The sequence below is a fragment of the Jaculus jaculus genome, chromosome 3, assembly GCF_020740685.1.
Source record: "Jaculus jaculus isolate mJacJac1 chromosome 3, mJacJac1.mat.Y.cur, whole genome shotgun sequence".
Lineage (NCBI taxonomy): Eukaryota > Metazoa > Chordata > Mammalia > Rodentia > Dipodidae > Jaculus > Jaculus jaculus.
In genome coordinates, this window is record NC_059104.1 from 109,295,872 (window position 1) to 109,316,145 (window position 20,274).

At 41.2% G+C, this 20,274-nt stretch overlaps 1 protein-coding gene across 1 annotated transcript in view; it reads right to left on the reverse strand.

Moving 5' to 3' along the window:
- Positions 1-334: 334 nt before the first annotated feature.
- The window catches only part of Rab39a (RAB39A, member RAS oncogene family), a 31,603-nt gene continuing 11,663 nt past the window's right edge, over positions 335-20,274 (reverse strand). Inside the window, exon 2 of the mRNA XM_004652948.2 lies at positions 335-2,615. Coding sequence (XP_004653005.1) covers positions 2,189-2,615 — 427 coding nt within the window. The 3' untranslated portion in view covers positions 335-2,188. The remainder of the gene's footprint in view (positions 2,616-20,274) is intronic.

Sequence of the window (20,274 nt, forward strand, 5' to 3'; positions counted from 1 at the left end):
GCAGTCCTGGACTGGCCTCCTACTTCTGTTTCCAGCGTGTTGGGATTAAAGGCATGTGCTACCATGCCTTGCTTCCTCAGATTTAAAATTTGACAGTAAAACTAGACTACTTCACATCTGGGAAGACAGATATTCTCTCATCTGGTTCATTATAGTTTGAATTCATTCCATAAAATTAACTCAAAGATATAAAAATGTTGACAATATAAATCTTCAAAACTTTTATGTGACATAATTTATATTTCTCTTCATAAGCACTATAAAAAATACATGAACCTAGAAAATGTACAAGTATTTAAAAATACAATTAAATATCTACTTCAAAGATGCACAAAAACACATTCAGCTATGACATTTTGGTTGGATTAATTTCTCTAAGGATTTTCCTCCCTGTTATTTCTGCTTTCGAGAGACAGAGGTTCAGGGTAAATGGGGAGATCATAAGCATAATCAAGACTCCCCTGGCTCCATGAAAACATATACCTTCTCTGCTCCCTCTGCACAACAATGAAAACAGCATTCCATCCATTAGTGGTGTGCCCATAAGCAGCTGATGCCAGTCTCACACTTGTACAACACTTTTTGTATTTATAAAGCTTGTCTATATGACTTGATTGTCAGAATAATTCCATGAAATTCAATAAATGAGGCTATATGGTTCATTTTATAGATTAAAAAAAATGTTGCTTTAAAGAGAACATGTGACTTCTTCATGGTCAAATACTGTTAGAGGAAAGGCCAGTTTAGACAGGTTTTCTCATTTCTTGCTGCATATTCTTTGTACTATACCACTTTGGTTTTCAAACAAATGAAGTAACTGTATTTAGCAGTAAAAATTTTATGATTCCAAAAATGCAGCTTCCCTGGGTATCTTCTGCAATTTATCCAACAGAACAGACATGCAGGTTGTAAAATATTTGATACTGTGATCAGACTGTCCCTTGTATGAGGGCTTAATCCCTAAGTTAAGAATTAGGGAGCTGGGCATGGTGTGCACACACAGCACTTGAGAGGCTAATGCAGAAGAATTGAGGCCATCCAGGGCTACATAACAAGACCTTGTCTCAAAAGAGCAACAAAATTATTTTACTAAAAAATAAAAATTAGGGAACTTAAAAGCCACTTTCCCCCTTAACCACCTTCCCTTTGAAATGAAAATGAGGCTTGAAATGAAATCTAACAATGCTAACAAACCAAGCAGATAACCCACTTTCCTTATCCAAAAGATCTTGTCTACATTCTTCTTGTACTGGAAATGAGACAACCTGGGAATTTGAAAAAAGATGCCATCAATACAAACATCCTGTACCTATACTGATAATTTTGACAACAGTTCAAGGTAAATTTCAGTTTTGAATATCAGTATATAAATAAATTTTGTTTTACTTTTCTAAATTTAAACAGTATAGTATAACATCAAAACATTTGCTATTGAGTGGTCCTCTTCTTACAACTCTTTGCTTAAAATATCTTGTTTCAATGCTTACATATCTTATAAATACATAAAAATTTCAGGAGCAATAGATCTGTGAACAAAAGCAATGTAAAACTTGTTGTTTTATATTCAGAAAAAAAAAAAAAGGAGAGTAAAACCTTCCAAGAATGGCATACCTGATCTCTTAAACAAGAAACTGATATTCTCATCATGGGCAATACTTCTGAGATTGTTTACTTTGTAAGTGGGGAGTTGTATTTTTTTTTTTTATGCTGGGGGTTGAACCTAGGGCCTCTCATATATTAAGCAAGTGTTCTATTTCCAAGCTACATCCCCAGATTTCAAGTTAAACTTTTCAATGCACTTCATAATCAATATTAACTAGGGAAAATATAAATCTTTTTGCATTCTTTTCAATCAGATTATATTGTACAAAATACCATGAACCATGTTTAGCTGTCAGGAAAGATGAGCGACACTAGTGTCAGCACACTAAGTGGGTTATAGCTAATCATGTGAGCATGGGTGTAACCATGTAGACACTCTGCTTCTATGAAAATGTTGTCTGTGATGCTTGATCATATGGCAAATACCCAGTCTGCAGTGTACCAACTCAGCACAGTGCTCAGAACCAGACTACAGTGTTCCTGTGGCTTCTTTCAGATGCTTTCATTGTACTATTCTGCTGCGAATGTTGGCATTTATTCAGAAACAACACCCAGCCTGTCCTCAGGAACTCTGGTGTGTCGAGAATCAGCAGAAGCACTCTTTCCTAGGCTTAACTGCTTCCTCGGAAGAATGTACAGTGTTTGGAACAAAACCACTTTTAACCCCTTCCCAGCCATCCTGAATACAAATTTCTCCCCTTTTAATAAGCTCATATATGTCTTTTGTCAAGACAGTGAAGGATTCCTCAACATTTGTAGCATCCTTTGCTGAGGTTTCTATATATTTCATTCCACAGTCTGCTGACAGTTTTTCAGCTTCCTCCCTCGTAACTTGACGTTGAGAAGCTAGATCACATTTATGTCCCACCAGTAGAAATGTAATTCGAAATGGCTGTACATGCATTTTTGCTTCTTCTAGCCAATCCTTCACATGTTCAAAAGACCGTCGGTTAGTAATGTCAAACACTAAAAATCCACCAACTGAGTTGCGGTAGTAGGATCGAGTTATTGATCTGAAAAATACAGAGAAAAAGAAAGTTGTGAAATGACATGTTATTTTCTCTCCTTCAAATAATGTAGCACCATAATCAATACCTTAATGCAATTTAACTAGAATTTATAAGTTAAATATAAAATATATTAGGTGAACAAAAAAATTCTATAAAACACACATGCTCCTCATACTTTCAGAATATATAGATGATATAGATACATGATATAGCACATCCTGCACTATCTTTTATTGGACACGTGTGTGTGTGTGGTGTTTGAACATGTGTGTGCAGATGTGGTGGCCAGAGGAGAACTTTGGGTGCTCTTGTCAATCACTCTACCGCATAATTCTTTGGGATGAAGTCTCTTCCTCAACCCAGAACTGCCGTTTTTAGCCAGTAAGCTCCAGAAATTCCCTGCTCTACCTCCTAACAGCCCACCCCACTGGACATGCATGACCATGCCAGCTTTTTATGTGGGTTCTGAGAGACTCGAACTTGAGCAGTACCAGACCCTCTGTTGTTGTCAGCTCTACATTGCTGAGATGAACATCCAAACCAGAAAGAATTTATGGAAGGAACGGGATTGATTTCAGACTTACAGATCCAGGGGAAGTTCTGTCACTGGTGGAAGAAGCTGGCTGTCATTCATAAATACGAGTAGAGAGACACCATCAAGCAGCCAGCACCAGCGCCATAAGCAAGCACGCATAAAACCCGCCAGAACTCAAAACCTCTCTGCATACCTTTGGGTTGGAATTCAGATCTGCCCAGTGACGTGCTCCCTATAGCAGGAGTCTGCCTGCTAGGAGCTGAAGCTGCAAACTCAGTTTTAATGAAACAACTGAGCCAATAAGGAACATACATTCAAACTACCATGACCCTCCTACCTCAGCCACCCAAGTGCTGGGATTAAAGGGTGTGCTGCCATGCCTGGCTTTAAAATTCTTCACACTGCTGGTGGGTTACAAGTTTCTAAGGTTATATGATTTGGGGGCACAAACAGAAAATTCCTTAGCAATCAGTCAGTGATAAGAAAACCTGGATCCGTTGGCTTTGCAGGCAAGTATCTTAACCACTAAGCCATCTTTCCAGCCCTAAAAATGTTTTTTTTTTTTTTAAAAGAAGAACTCTTTTTAAGTTTTTTTGAAGATTTTATTATTTATTAGAGAGAGAGAGAGAAAGAGAGAGAGAATGGGCATGCCAGGGCCTCTAGCCAGTGCAAATAAACTCCAGATGCATGTGCCACCATGTGTATCTGGCTTACATGGGATCTGGAGAATCGAATCTGGGTCCTTAAGCTTTGCAGGCAAGCACCTTAACCACTAAGCCATCTCTCCTGCCCTAAATTTTTTTTTTTTTTTGTTTTTTTGAGGTAGGGTCTCACTCTAGCCTAGGCTGACCTGGGATTCACTATGGAGTCTCAGGGTGGCCTTGAGCTCACAGTGATCCTCCTACCTTTGCCGCCCGAGTGCTGGGATTAAAGGTGTGCGCCACCACGCCCGGCTTTCTAAAAAGCCAGTTTTTTTAAAAAGCAGGTTTACTGGGACCTTGGGATGTATCTCAGTTGCTAGTGTGTTTTAAATGCATAGAGTCCTGGATTCAATCCCCAGCACCACATGAACTGGAAATGGTAGTTCACATTTGTAATTCCAGCACTTGGAAGGTGGAGGCAGGAGGATCAAAAATCATGCTTAGCTACATAATGAGTTTAAGATGAATCTAAAAAACAAACAAAAAATCAGCCAGGCATGGTGGAGCACTCCTTAAATCGCAGCACTGGGCAGGCAGAGGCAGGAGGATCACAGTGAGTTTGAGGTCAGCCTGGTCTAGAGTGAGACACTACCTTAAGAAAGGGAATGCGGTTTAGGAATTACATAGCAAATCAGATCTTAAAAGTTTCTCCATGTCATTCAGTGAGGCTCCTGTCTAAATTGAAGAAAAAGAAACCTATATTGCTTTTCTACCTAGAATGTCTTCTACCCCTTGTCTGTCTAATATATTCCTAATTCTCCTTCAATAGTTAGTTCAAGAATCCTATCTGAGCAGCATTCCCTACCACTGACCTCTTTTGTCGGCATTCTTTTCTCTTATAATGCCACTGAACTGTTGGCATACTGCAGTTATGTTTACATCAGTCATCATGTGCTGACTGGATTAGCATTTATATGTTCCACCCAAGTCAAAATGCCTTTAGGGTCAAACAAGTTTATATGTCTAACAGTCATATTACCTGGTGCATCCCAGATATCATGCAATGTTTACAATCCTGGATTAGTCAGTCAGTCATAGTGGTGAGGAAAAGTGTGAAATGTTGTGTGAACCAAAGATCTCTTGTGTGTTACTTTGTAAGCTGTCGATGCTTGGTAGCACGCTCATCTATTACTTGTTGGAGGCACCCAGGTCTCTTTGAGGGTGGGTTATCTGGTACTCTTGTGCACTCCGGCTTTCCCACACCGACGCTGTTCTCATGCTAAAGCCACAGTGTAGTTCAGTGACCCAACACTACATATGCCTTTGCTTTCTGAGTGTGACGGAAGTATTTTACCTCCCCATTTTATTTCACCTGCCTCCGAGCTTCTTAAAATTCCCAATGCGGTCCCCAAATGACTCTCTCCCCTTCTTCCCTCCTTCTTTCTCTCCCCTTTCCCCTTTCTTCCCCATTTCCTTTCCAACTTCCTTTTTGGGGGGGTGTTCGAGGTAGGGTTTCACTCTAATTCAGGCTGACCTGAAATTCACTATGTAGTTTCAGGGTGGCCTTGAACTCATGGTGGGTGATCCTCTTACCTCTGCCTTCCGAGTGCTGGGATTAACAGCATGCGCCACCACACCTGGCCTAATTTTGAGACAGGGTCTTGTAAGCTCAGGGCAGTCTGAAATTTGCTATGTGCACAGAGATCCCTGCTTTGCCCTCCTGAGGCTTGGGATTACAGGTGTGTGCCACCTAGCCAGGGTGCAAGTGACAATTTCTCAATTACTTTTTCTTGAGGAATATACTACTGTACAAATATTGATGACAAGACAAGTTTCCTAGTGGTTAAGGCACATGCCTGCAAAGCCTAAGGACCCAGGTTCCATTCCCACTACCCACCTAAGCCAGATGCACAAGGTGGCACATGAGTCTGGAATTCACTTGCAGTGGCTGGAGGCCCTCACATTCCCATTCTCTGTCTCTTTCTCTCTCTGCCTCTTCTTCTCTTTCCCTCCCTCTCTCTTTCAAGTAAATGAATAAATGAAATATGAAAAGAGAAAAGCACCCTACCATCTTTGACATGATACAAACAACAGAGTTCAATTAAGTTATTGCTGTTTCTATAGTGTGGAGGGAAAATTAATTATTGCTTTGCCATCATCTGCATGTGCATGAATTTAAGCAGACTGCAGTGTCATAAGAAAAATCTAATTAAAAAATCTAATTAAAGCTATGTGATTAGACTGAAAACTTAAGTTATTCAGTACAAGTATGCATGACTCCCTCCTCCCATTTAATTTACCACCAATAAGATTTTAAAATCATGTATATTGTGGTGGCAAACTGCTGGGGTTGGAGAGATGGCTCAGCACTTAAAAGTAGCTTTCAAAGCCTGCCAGCCATCTCTCCAGCCCCCCCCCCCCCCCCCGTGTGGATCATAAAAGAAACCTGCTGGTTCTTTCGCGCTTTGAAGCCAACACTATCTGCAAATCTTGCCCCATTTCTCATAATGCTTACTGCCGTAACAGAAACAGCTCCCTGTGCAGTGTATCAGCTGCTTGCTCCTGCACTGGAGCTCACTTCTGTGCCCAGTGCCACTTCCTGAGAGTTCTTCCTTCCAATTCCGGCTGTTTGCACATCTCCTTGCTCTTTTGAGACTGATGCCATCTGCTGTCATCTGATGACTGCTTGGCCGTTCTTCATTTCCCAAAGATTTTAGCAGGTCACTTTGTTTTTCTTTCTGTCCCTGTTCCTGTCATTCTGTTTTCAGTGTCACTCAGGTGGGTTGTCCAAAGCCACCTCTCAGTATCTAGACTTCTTCATCTCTAGTGACTTTTTCCTTCCATTCTTCCTTTTATGTACACTTCCTTTTCATCATCAAAAGCTGAAAATTGCTGGGCATGGTTGCACACACTGTTAACCCCTATACTTGGGAAGCAGCAGTTGGAAGATCACAGTGAGTTTGAGGTCAGCCTGAGTCTACAGAGTAAGTCCAGGTCAGTGTGGGCTAGAGTAAGACCCGACCTCACAACAACAAAAGCTGGAAATTTGGGCTGGGGAGATGACTCAGCAGTTAAATGTGCTTGCTTGCAAAGGCTGTGGCCCAGGTTTGATTCCCCAGTACCCATGTAAAGTTAGATGTACAAAGTGGCACATCTGGAGTTTATTTACAGTGGCAAGAGGGTGTGGCAAGATCATACTTTCTCTCTGCTTTCAAATAAATAAAAGGATTTTTTTTAACTTTTATTTTTTAATTTTAATTTTTTTTTAAATTTTTATTAACATTCTCCATGATTATAAAATATATCCCATGGTAATAAAAGAATTTTTTAAAACTTGCAAATTTATACAGCCCATTGCTTTTGTCTTTTGTATTTTTTCATGTAGGGTCTCACTGTACCCCAGGTTTACCTCGAATTCACTATGTATCCTTAAGCTGACCTTCAACTCACAGGGATCTTTCTACCTCTGCCTCCCAAGTGCTGGGATTAAAGGCATGAACCACCATGCCTGGCTGGCTTGGTTTTTTGTTCTCACAAAGGTTAGTGAGTTCCTATGATCACATCATTTTTGGAGGAAGATGAAAAAATATTCAGAAATACATGCAGTCTAAAGATATGTCCTATGAAAATGCAATGGCCAGACATTACTTGAAGAAAGGAGACATTCATTCAAAAGCATGTGGATATGAACAAAGAAAATGAGTTGTAGCATCCTATGTCCCCTACCAAGAAAGATGCACTGGGTGGGTCTTTTTGAATTTTAGAGGAAACCTAAATATACGATGCATGTGCTTCTCTGACCTATCAAGCAGGAGACCCAAAAGGCTTTCAGCTTCAATATGGCTTAGAGAAAGAGAAGTCCTTTTGGTTTGTTTATACTATAATGCCATTTGAGCCATCCAATCTTATGATACTGGCCTCAAGTACCTACAACAGAGTGCCATGCCCTAGTAAGCCAGGGAAGCCTCTGATGGGCAATTACAGGAATGATGCTTTGGAATAAGGGCATGCTCTTTGTCAAAGGCTATTACACTGTTTAAAAATAGTTCTTACTTTATAACCTGATTTTGAAAGAAACTAAATGTCTCTCTGTAGAGCACCAAATGACTGTGCAATCTGAGGGCTCTGAGCTGAACTTTCAAGGCAGAACACACACACACATACACACACAGAAATATGAGGTAGGACTTGAGTAGACCCAGAGTAATAAAATACAAACATACCCAGCAGGCTAACTCTTGTGTTACCTTCTAAACACATGATTTTATCTGATTTTCCTTTGTCTCCACAGGCTTGCACACACACGTACAACCACACATTCACAAACACACATACATGCAAAAATGATTATGTAGTGACACATGTAAATATTTAAGTACTGTAAATTGCAAAATTATATGGAGGTTACACACTATCAAGAACATCGCTGAAGCTGGGCGTGGTGGCGCACGCCTTTAATCCCAGCACTCGGGAGGCAGAGGTAGGAGGATCGCCGTGAGTTCGAGGCCACCCTGAGACTCCATAGTGAATTCCAGGTCAGCCTGGGCTAGAGTGAGACCCCACCTTGAAAAAGAAAAAAAACAAAACAAAACAAAAAAAGAACATCGCTGAACTGGGCGTGGTGGCACATGCCTTTAATCCCAGCTCTCGGGGGGCAGAGGTAGGAGGATTGTGTTGAGTTCTACATAGTGAATTTCAGGTCAGCCTGGGCAAGAGTGATACCCTCTCTCGAACCCCCTCCCCCCCAATAAAAGAACGTTGCTGAATGTGCACTGGACTCCAAAATATTGAGCACTTTCTCCCTTTGATTAAATGAGCCAGATGTTGCCTATGGAAATACTCTGTTTGTGGCTTTGCCAGTTGTATTTTAGGCATGTAGAAAACAGAGGTAGTTTGATGCCAAAGGCTCTTGCAACTTATAACCTATGAGCAAAAGCCCTGTTAAAGCCTTGTTTTCACCGGGCCTTGCAGTCTATTGGCCCTCATGGGAAAGGTCATCTTGTCGACACTTCACTTACCTGCTTCTCTAGCCTTGTCATGCTGACCCTGAGGCTAAAACAAGTCTCCCCACTTGTGCTGTGACTCATAGTCTCTGCCCTTGCCTAGAATTCTGAAATTTGACACTGAACTTAGGACACTCTTTCTTCACCCAAACAAACAACATTATTATATTTTGTTTTGAGGTAGGGTCTTGCTCTAGCCCAGGCTGACCTGGAATTCATCATGTAGTCTCAGGTTAATTTTGAACTACAATTTTTTTTGTTAGTATAATTCTAGTATCTGCCTCATAAAAATCAGGTTGTGGCTGCAGAGTGTCTATGTAGTACTGACAAGACCTAATGGTCCCTTTGAATCTGTCAATCAATCCCCCCATGAGGCCCTTTTATTTCCCTTTCAAGACATCGTTTGATGACAATACTCCCTGCCATCCCCAGCCACTATCCATCTCATTTATTCTGTTATTTTCTGTAGCAATTAACACATTATGATATCCTACAACAGTTTTCAGCTTATTTGATTATCATCCCCATTATAAGATAAGCTCCACAGAGCCAGGCATGATGGTGCATGCCAGCCGTCCAAGTACTGGGAGGAAAAGACTAAAGGATAGTAAGTTTGAGGCCACCTTAGGCTACATTCTGAAATGCTGTCTGAACAAATAAGGAAGTTAAGCTCCACTGGAGCTATTATATTGCTAGTATTTAAAACTGAAATAAGCATGCTTATATAAGTAAGTTGGATTAATAAATTCTTACTCTGTCAGAATAGAATAAAAAGGAAGTAAAAAAAGTAAAAAATTTCCTTTCTATATGTATGATGGGTGTTAATGATCAAAAGGGGATGAATTTTATAAATAATTGCACACAATAAAAATACAAAACGGGCAATAGTAGTGCACACTTTTAATCCTAGCACTTGGGAGTAACAGGTAGGAGGATCATTGTGAGTTCAAGGTCACCCTGGAACTACAGAGTGAGTTCTAGGTCAGTCTGGGTTAGAGTGAGACTTTGGCTTAAAAATACCAAAAAAAAGGCCAGGTGTGGTGGTGCATACCTTTAATCCCAGCACTCGAGAGGCAGAGGTGGGAGAGAAGCCATGGGTTCAAGGGCACCCTGAGACTACATAGTGAATTCCAGGTCAGCCTGGGCTAGAGTGAGACCCTACCTTGAAAAACCAAAATAAAATAATAAAAATAAAATAAAATAAAGGGCTGGATAAATCCCTTAGTCGTTAAGGTTCCTGCCTGCAAAGCCAAAGGACCCAGATTTGGTTCTACAGGACCCACATAAGCCAGATGCATAACGTGGCTCATGCATCTGAAGTTTGTTTGCAGGGGCTGGAGGCCCTGACACATCCATTCTCTTTCTTGCACGAGCCCATTATCCTCTCTCTGTCTGCCTCTCTTTCTCTCAAATAAATAAATCACAATAAAACATGAAAAGAAAGAACTAAGAAGAAAAAAGGGGCTGGAGAGATGGCTTAGTGGTTAAGGCACTTGCCTGTGAAGCCTAAGGACCCAGGTTTGATTCCCCAGAACCCACATAAGCCAGATGCACAAGGGGGTGCATGTGTCTGGAGTTTGTTTGCAGTAACTGGAGGCCCTGCTGTGCCCATTTTCTCTCTTTGTCTCTGCCTTTTCTTTTCTTGCTTCCTCTCTCTCTTTCTCTCTCTCAAATAAACAAAATATTTAAAAAGAAAAAAATACCAAGAAAACAAAACAAAGCAAAAAGCAAAACCCCAGGTGAGGCAGGTAGGCATGAACAATCTACATTTTCCTCCCTCCCTTCCTTCCTCCTCCTCCTCCTTCTTCTCTATCTCCTTCTCTCCTCTCTCTCTTTTTTTGTTTTTCGAGGTAGGGTCTCACTCTAGCCCAGGCTGACCTGGAATTCACTATGTGGTCTCAGGGTGGCCTTGAACTCATGGTGATCCTCCTACTTCTGCCTCCCAAGTGCTGGGATTTAAAGTGTGCACCACTATACCTGGACCCTCTATTAAGTTTTATCAGGCATTTTGTCACGGTGATAAGAAAACTAACCAACACACCATGTTTTCTTCACTCCTATTTTCGTCCTCCCCTTCCTAAGAAAGGATGCCTGAGTTAGCATTTTGGAAATCTTGCATCTTACTTATTTTACTTTCACATATGTAGTCAAAAACAGAAGTCTCTCACAATTTGGAATTCATTTTTTCCCATTGCCTTCTAGATTGCATTGTTGTTATTGGTTAGTCTGGAACCAATCTGATTCCCTTTTTTGGGGGTGGGGAGTTGAGACAATCTTGCTATATAGCTCTGACTAGGCCTGGAACTTGCTATGTAGATCAGGCTGGCCTCAAATTGGTAGTGATCCTCTTGCTTCTGCCACTTTGTACATCTGGCTTTAAGTGGGTACTGGGAAATGAACCCAGGCCATCAGGCTTTGTAAGCAGGTACCTTTAACTGCTGAGCCATCTCCCCTGTCCCCTGGCTTTTTTTTTTTTTTTGGTGTTTTGAGATAGGGTCTTATTATAGCCCAGGCTGACCTGGAATTCACTATGTATCTCAGGCTGGCCTTGAACTCACAACAATTCTCTTGCTTCTGCCTCTTGAGTGCTAAGATTCAAGGTGTGTGCCACCATATCCAGCCCTAGTACTTTCTATTGGAGGGAATTTTTAAAAAAAAATTTTTGTTTACTGGGGAGGGAGGCAGATGGAAAGAGAATGGGCATGGCAGAGCCACTAGTCACTGCCCAAGAACTCCAGACACATGTGCCACCCTGTGCATCTAGTTTATGTGGGTTCTGGGTAATCAAACCTGGGTCCTAAGGCCTTACAGGCAAGGACCTTAACCACTAAGCAATCTCTCCAGCCATGTTTTATTTTTTTTAAACATTTTGATTTTACTTGTTTATTTGAGAGAGAGAGAATGAATGGCTGCACCAGGGCCTCCAGCTTCTGCAAATGAACTCACCTTGTACATCTGGCTTACATAGGTACTGGGGAATCAAACCTGGATCTTTTGGCTTTGTAGGCAAGTACCTTGACCACAAACCAAGCCATCTCTCCAGCGCTGTTTTTTTTTTTTTTTTTTTTTTTTTCCCGAGGTAAGGTCTCACTCTAGCCCAGGCTGACCTGGAATTCACTATATAGTCTCAGGGTGGTCTTAAACTCATGGTAATCCTCCTACCTCTGCCTCATGAGTGCTGGGATTGAAGGTGTATGCCACCACACCTGGTTTCTGTTTTTTTTTTTTTTTTTTTTTCAAGGTAGAGTCTCACTCTAGCCCAGGCTGAACTGGAATTCACTATGGAGTCTCAGGGTGGCCTCGAACTCATGTCAATCCTCCTACCTCTGCCTCCTGAGTGCTGGGATTAAAGGCATGCACCACCATGCTCAGCTTCTGTTGTTTTTTTGAGGTAGGATCTTGCTCGAGCCCAGGCTGACCTAGAATTCACTATGTAGTTTTGGGCTGTCCTTGAACTCACATAGATCCTCCTACCTCTGTCTTCCAAGTGCTGGGACTAAAGACACACACCATCATACCTGGCCTGGAGGAAGTTTTTATGTTTAGGACAAGTACTAATGACTTGTGTGGTCTGTATAAAAGTGTGACAAACCACGTGAGGTCAAGAAAAATGATTAATCTTTTAATTTTTATGAGAGGACAAAAATCATGGGACTCTCAAGAGCTAGTGCATATCCCTACACTTTAAGGAACTGCCAATACTTTTACTTTAAAGTATTAATGCCAAAAGCATATTTCACAGAACAGTGAAACTCTGTAAAATAATTCTGGATTGGAAAACACCATTATCTAAAAGGGGAGTCCACAGTGCATGTTGGTATAGTAAAAGCCCTGACAAGGGCTGAGGCTATACCTCAGTGATAGGGTGTTTTTGTCTAGAATGCCTGAGGCCCTGGGTTTCATCCCAAGCATTGGGAGAGACAAAAAGCTCTGAGAACTCCCACGAAGATCCAGTATGTCTAAGAGTACTAGATAGGCAATATCTATAATTTGAGAATCTACAAGCTTTCTTCATACAGTTTTCTATTAGAGCCAGGGTAGCCTTGATATCTCTCTAACTCCCCTTTGTGGTATTCTCTCTTGATCTCTTCTCTCTGAAAAAGTTTCAGTTTGAACCAGTAACTATTTGTATATCAGAAGCAGGAGTCTGTATTAAAGCTATCCTTCAGCCTTAGCTATTTGGCATCATATCACATTAAGTCCTATGGAAAGGGACTAAATCTAGAGAAGCTAAAGAATCAGAAAAAAAAAAAACACATTTTTTATATTTCTGATAGAGGAAGATAATTTAAAAAATATTTCAACCAGTTGCATAAAAAGTAGAACAAAAATGGATATAGAAAGGCTCCATTTTGTCAAGTAACACCACTGACAATCTTTGGTACCTTATGATAGGAACCCTTTCTCATGTTACTATGTGTCTCAGGCTGGTTTCAAACTTGCAACACTCCTCCTTCTTGGACCTCCCATGTAATTCTAGGATAATAGGCATGCATCACCATGTCTGGCTTTAAAATTATACTTTTAATACCTTCCTACCTATATCATGTTTTCCTGAACTTCTATAGACAATGTAGTAACTTACTATAAGGTATGTAGAGTGTGGTAACAACTTTAAAAGCCAACTTCTCTGAACTATGTATTATCAGAATTGATTAAATACTGGGCTAGAGGTATGGCTCAGCAGTTAAGGCACTTGCCTGCAAAGCCTAACAAACAGGATTCAATTCCCCAGTGTCCACGTAAAGCCAGATGCACAAAGTGGCACATGCACCTGGAGTTCATTTACCATGGCTAGAGCTCTGGGGCACCCATTTTCTTTCTTTCTCTCCCAAGCTCTCTCTGCTTGCAAATAAATAAATAATATTTTTAAAGTTACTAATATTTGGAAGACCCCTGAGGCTCCTGAAACAAAATAGGCTATTGTCACCAGAACTAGATGATAAGACCCTATTGCTGAAGATGCCACATATTTCAGTTGCAGGACACTGAGAAATCAAGCTGGCACTGATCTAGAAGCCACCTCCCGCTTGCTAGCTATCATAGTGTTGGAAAGTGCTATGCAGCCTGCTGGGGGAGAAAAGTCATCAACAACCCCAGCAGCAAACTCTGTGAGCTACACAGTCAGACAGCTAAGCAAGATGTGTCCCGTGGTGCAGTGACTGTCATGAGGGCACACAACTGCTCTCTGACTGAATTGGAGGCTGTTCCACAGGAGGAATTTCATAGAGGGAAGCTACTACTGCTATTTGGCTAAATGGATATGTTGTACCAATCAAGGTGCTTTCTCAATATTTATTTATTTTTGTTTTGTCAAGGTAGGGTCTGTAGTTCAGGCTGACCTGGAACTCACTATGCAGTGAGGTGGCCTTGAACTCATAGCATGTACCACCACGCTCAACTCTCTAAATATTTATGTTTATGCCCCTTGCTTTGGTCAGATAAATTTCTTTTTACAGTTTTCAGTGACTACTAGAGAGACTCAAAACTCATCAAAGAGGGCTGGAGAGATGGCTTAGCGGTTAAGCGCTTGCCTGTGAAGCTAAGGACCCCGGTTTGAGGCTTGATCCCCCAGGACTCACATTAGCCAGATGCATAAGGAGGTGCACGCATCTGGAGTACGTTTGTAGTAGCTGGAGGTCCTGGTGCGCCCATTCTCTCTCTCTCTATCTGCCTCTTTCTCTCTCTATCTGTCACTTTCAAATAAATAAATAAAAATGAACAAAAAGAATAATAATAAAAAAAACCTCATCAAAGAGCTGGGCATGGTGGCACAAACCTTTAATCCCAGCAGTTGGGAGGCAGAGGTAGGAGGATAACCTGTGAGTTCAAGGCCACTCTGAGAATACAGAGTGATTCCAGGTCAGCCTGGGCTAGAGTGAGACCATACCTCAGAAAACAAAAACAAAACAAAAAACTCATCAAAGCTGAGAGAGAGTAAGTGTTCAGTGCTTAGCACTAAATGAGACATCTCGATCACACCCTCCAGAATGGATGGGATGGCTGAAAGAATGTGAGAGCCAAAGGAAGAGGAGGAGTGCTGTTTCCGTACATGAAGTGGCCACTGCATTAGGACTTCACAATGGCTGTCTGCCAGCTGCACTAGACTTGCACAATATTGGGTTACCAGCATGTCCTCATGCATGATGGAGGAGGTGGGGGAAAGGCCACTTCAGGGTAAGATAGTGGACTAGAACCAGCCTCAGTGTGAGCCAGTGAAGGAGAACATCAAAATAAGAACTAAAGGATGCTATTCTAAAGAGAGAAACTGAAGAAAAACCTCAGAAAAGCATGAAAAAATAGTACCTTCCCTCAAAGTGAATGAATAAATGAATACACAAATAAAGACACTAGGAACTCAAAGATCAATGCCTGTGGCCAACCAGCAGTATGCTCTGAGTCCTTGCCGCTGAAGAGGAGCCTGCCTGGCGACTCCAACCACTGGACAATGTAAATTTGAAGTTGAAAGGTCACTAGAAAAGCACAGGCAGGTAAGTCACCAGAGGAAGTGATTGGAATTTGAAATCAAGAGACTTCCACTGTACATATTCCCCTTCCCTCTAGCCTGTTGCAGTCCAGAGGAGAGAGAGACTGCTCCCAGCCCCCTCAGGCTGAGAACTCTCCAGCAAGAAATACCTGGGAGTTACCCACACCTGTGGACTCAGCTTTACACAGAGGCAAATTCACAGTTCTGTACAGTAACCTGACTTCAGAACTTCCTGTCCCAGGCAAGAGAGGAAGTCCCAACTGAGGAGTCCTCATCCCAGGAATTGAAGAAGTCCAGACACAAGCCAAATATCCGGCCAGACAGTTTGCAAACCTTTTTTCTCCACCTACCTCGTTCTCTCTGTACACCTATTCTACCACTTATTGTTATCTTAGCAGACCAGCTTGGGCTCCACTCTAGTTTTATTTTCTTTCTTTTTTTTTTGTTTTGGTTTTTTGAGGTAAGGTCTCACTCTAGCTTAGGCTGATCTGGAATTTACTACATAATCTCAGGGTGGCCTCGAACTCATGGTGATCCTCCTACCTCTGCCTCCTGAGTGCTGGGATTAAAGGCATGCGCCACCACACCTGGTTACTTTTACTTTCTATTATTGCTTCCTGTGTGTGTTTCTGTAGTTTTGGTACTTTTGTTTTTGTTCATGTTTATTATTCAGCCTTCTTTTTTCTTTTCTCCTTACTCTTTTCCTCTTCATCTTCCTCTTCTGAAGAACTTAGTCCATCTTGGTTTGCAGTAACTCTGAGCCTCAGCTTCCTGAGAGACAAAAACTATTTCACATCAGCAGTTAACACACTTTTTCAGATCTATCTCTTCAGTCTATAAACTTAGCCAAAATTCTCCAATCCTTTGATTTTTTTTCTCTCCTTTGTGCCTACTGCTCCGTCTTCTACTTATGCCCCCCTCCTTGAATTTCTCTATATCAAGTAAAAACTAGTAACTTGTTTTACAGAGGTTTTTTCCCTTTTGATCTCTTCTCCCACAAACCCACAATAACTAATATATTTCTACATACAATAGGTTCTATGTTCCCTTACTCCATGAAATAATTAGCACTTAAAAGCTGATTTTTTTTTTTTTTTTTTTGAGGTAGGGTTTTGCTCTAGCCCAGACTGACTTGAAATTCACTACTTAATCTCAGGGTGGCCTCAAACTCACGGTGTTCCTCCTTCCTTTGCCTCCTGAGTGCTGGGATTAAAGGGGTGTGCCACCATGCCCAGCCTATCACTACTTTTGTAGTGGGTCTATCCCAAGATAGTGACAATGTTGTTACAAGCAGGGCTCTTCTCATAAGGGAGCACTGGGAGAGAGCTTGGTGCCCTAAGCATCAGTCTAACAGAAGAAGATGACATCTCAACCCTACTATAAACCAGTGCTCCCTTATGGACAGAGAAAATACCTTCACTGATAGAAGGCAAGTCACCTCAGTTAAAAAAAAAAAAAAAACAAAAATCACCCCAAACAAAGAAATTAACCAATGATCTAATCTGTGATGGGAAAGTCCCACCAATACCACCACTACCACCACCAAACAACAACAAAAAACAAAACAAATAAAAGTCAAGAAAATATGCCCTTTCCAAAATCTTCCAAACTCAGAGTGATAGCTGCTGATGACATAAAATTAGATGATATTCAAAAGAATGATGAGCTGGGTGTGGTGGCATACATCTTTAATCCCAGTACTCGGGAGGCAGATTCCAGGTCAGCTTGGGCTACAGTGAGACCCTACCTTGAAAAGCCAAACAAAAGGAAGGCATATCCTGAGACATTTCTCCCTTCCCCAATGACTGGCAGCTGCTTTCAAATTCATACCCCACAACTCCATGAGGAATATCAGCAATCTCACTGAGGAGGGCCCTCAGCAAAATGGGGGCAGGAAGAAGGGACATGATAATACTAACACATGATGTGTCTGTACAAAGTACATTAATAATAAAAAATAAAGTAAGAGTTGGATGTGGTGGCACATACCTTTATCCCAGCACTTGGGAGGCAGAGATAGGAGGATCATCGAGAGTTTGAGGCCACCCTGAGACTATACAGTGAATTCCAGGTCAGCCTGGGCTAGAGTAAGACCCTACCTCAAAAAAACCAATAAATAAATAAATAAAATAAAAAGAATGATGATAAAAATGTACAAAAAAATCTAGGCCAGGTGTGGTGGCTCATGCCTTTCATCCCAGCACTTGGGAGGCAGAGGTAGGAGGATCACTGTGAGTTCAAGGCCACCCTGAGACTACATAGTGAATTCCAGGTAAGACTGGGGCTAGAGGCCCTAACTCGAAAAAACAAACAAACAAACAAAAAGCCCCACAAATAATCAGCTGAATGAAATAAGAAAGTCAGTGGGATAGATGAAAATAGAATTCAATAAAGATAAATATATTGAAGAAAAAAATCAGAAGTGATGCTTGGAATGAAAAATACAGTAGTGAAATAAAAAGTTCAGTGGAAAGCCTCACCAATAGAATGGATCATGTAGAGAATAGAATATCAGGGCTTAAAGACCAGATAGAGGAATATATTCAGTCAAGGAAAATGATAAACTTAACAAAAATATACAAACAAAGCACATAAGATCTCTGGGACATGATAAAAATATCAAATGTGATGGGGTACCTTCCATTGAGTTGTTGGCCAGAGAGAACCCTGATGCCCCCAAAACATTACAGGCCATTGCCAAGGCCCTTGGTTTCCCACCAGGAATAGATGGTAAGACCCTATTGCTGCAGACTCCACATACTTGGGCTGCAAGGCCGCTGAGAAATCCTGCTGGAACTGAGCTGATAATCTCTTCCATGTAGACCAGCTGACAGAAAGCTGGAAGAATCCATTCTGCATACAGTTGAATAGGAGAAAGAGATACCACTAGTGAAGATACTCAACAGTGGACACTGCAAGCCTTATAATTGGTCAGCCAGGCCAAATGAGCCAACAGGTGAAACAGTGACACATTTGTCATGGTGGAAACAAACTGCCCTCTAATTGGACTAGAGGCCCACTCCATGGGAGGGAATACATCCCTGATACTGAAAATTTAAATTAGGGATAGTCATAAGCCCTAGGGGTATAACGTCTGCTGCTGTCTGGATAAATATATATACTATGCTTATCAGACTGCCCGGTAAGCACTTTTCTTAATGTACATACCCTTATATTAACTCTCACTTTTGGTAGAGAATCTTCTCTTTTCAGATGGCAGTGACCTTGGGATGACTCAGAAGGTGTCATAGTGCTGGGAAGAAGTGACAGGAGTGCTTAGCACTGCAATATCTCTATCACACCTTCCAAGGCTCAGGGTCCATTGTGGAAGAGGTGCCAGAAAGAATGTAAGAGCTCGGGCGGGAGAGATGGCTTAGCGGTTAAGTGCTTGCCTGTGAAACCTAAGGATCCTGGTTTGAGGCTCGATTGCCCAGGATCCATGTTAGCCAGATGCACAAGGGGGCGCATGCATCTGGAATTCATCTACAGTGGCTGGAAGCCCTGGCGTGCTCATTCTCTCTCTCTCTCTGCCGGTCTCAAATAAATAAATAAAAATAAACCAAAAAAAAAAAAAATTAAAAAAAAAAAAGAATGTAAGAGCCAAAGGAAGGATAGGACTCCTTAAAACGTGCTTCCCCCAGACAAAAAATGGCTGGGAATCCATGGACTCAGTACCTGACACTACCTATACAAGGCCATCATAATAGGAAGAAAAGATCATGACCTCAAAATAAAAGAGAGACTGATTGAGAGGGGGAGGGGATATAATAGAGAATGGAGTTTCAAAGGGGAAAGTGGGGAGAGGGAGTGTATTACTATGGGATATTTTTTATAATCATGGAAGTTGTTAATAAAAAATTGAAAAGAAAAAAATATCAAATGCATGAATTATGGGCATAGAACACCATGCCAAAGGCATAGAGTATTTTCAATAAAATCATAGCTGAAAAATCCCCAAATCTAGGGAAAAAGATGCTCATTCAAGAATGAGAAGCAGCAGGTGTGATGGCACACACCTTTAATCCCAGCACTCAGAAGGCAGAGGTAGGAGGATCGCCATGAGTTCAAGGCCACCCTGAGAATACAGAGTGAATTCCAGGTCAGCCTGGTCTAGAGTGAGACCCTACCTCAAAAAAACAAAAAAAGAAAAATAATTAAATAAAAAGATAAGAGGCATTTAGAACACCAAACAGGACTAAAAAAAAGAAGCTCCCTACATCACATCACAGTTAAAACACTAAATATGTAGAACAAAGAAAGACTATTGAGGGCTGGAGGGATGGCTTAGCAGTTAAGGCATTTCCTTGCAAAGCCAAAGGATCCAGGTTCGATTCCCCAGGATCCCACGTTAGTCCTATGCACAAGGTGGTTTGTGCATCTGGAGTTGCTGGAGGCCCTGGTACACCCATTTTTTTTTCTCTCTCTCCTATTTCTCTCTGTCAAATAATTAATAATAAAATATTTTTAAAAAGAAAGAAAGACTGAGAGCTGCAAGAGAGAAACTCCAGGTCACATATATAAAGGCAAGATCATCAGAATGACAGCTGACTTTTCAATGGAAACTGTAAAAGATAGAAGGTCTTGGAATAATGTATTTCAAATCCTGAAAGACTACATTTGGCAACCCAGTCATAATTGATGGAGAAAGAAAAATTTTCTATAGAATATCAAAAGGGGAGGAATGCTTTATAATACTATCTTTCAGACCCAAAGTAGCCATGGTATTCATGATCTCACAATAGCTGATATTACCTACACAAGACCTGCATAATAGGAGGGAGAAAATTGATACCATCTAATTAGAAGACAGACTAGTTGGAAAGAAGGGATTCAGGGGGGTGGGTATTTAGGAGGGGGTAAAGGTAGGGTGGTTGAATGGGACTATGATCATAATATACTGTTTACATGTATAGAGGTTGTCAGTAAAAAAAAAAGTTACAAAAAGAAAAGTGTCAATATACAGGTTACAAACACAGTCAAGACAACAATAACAAAA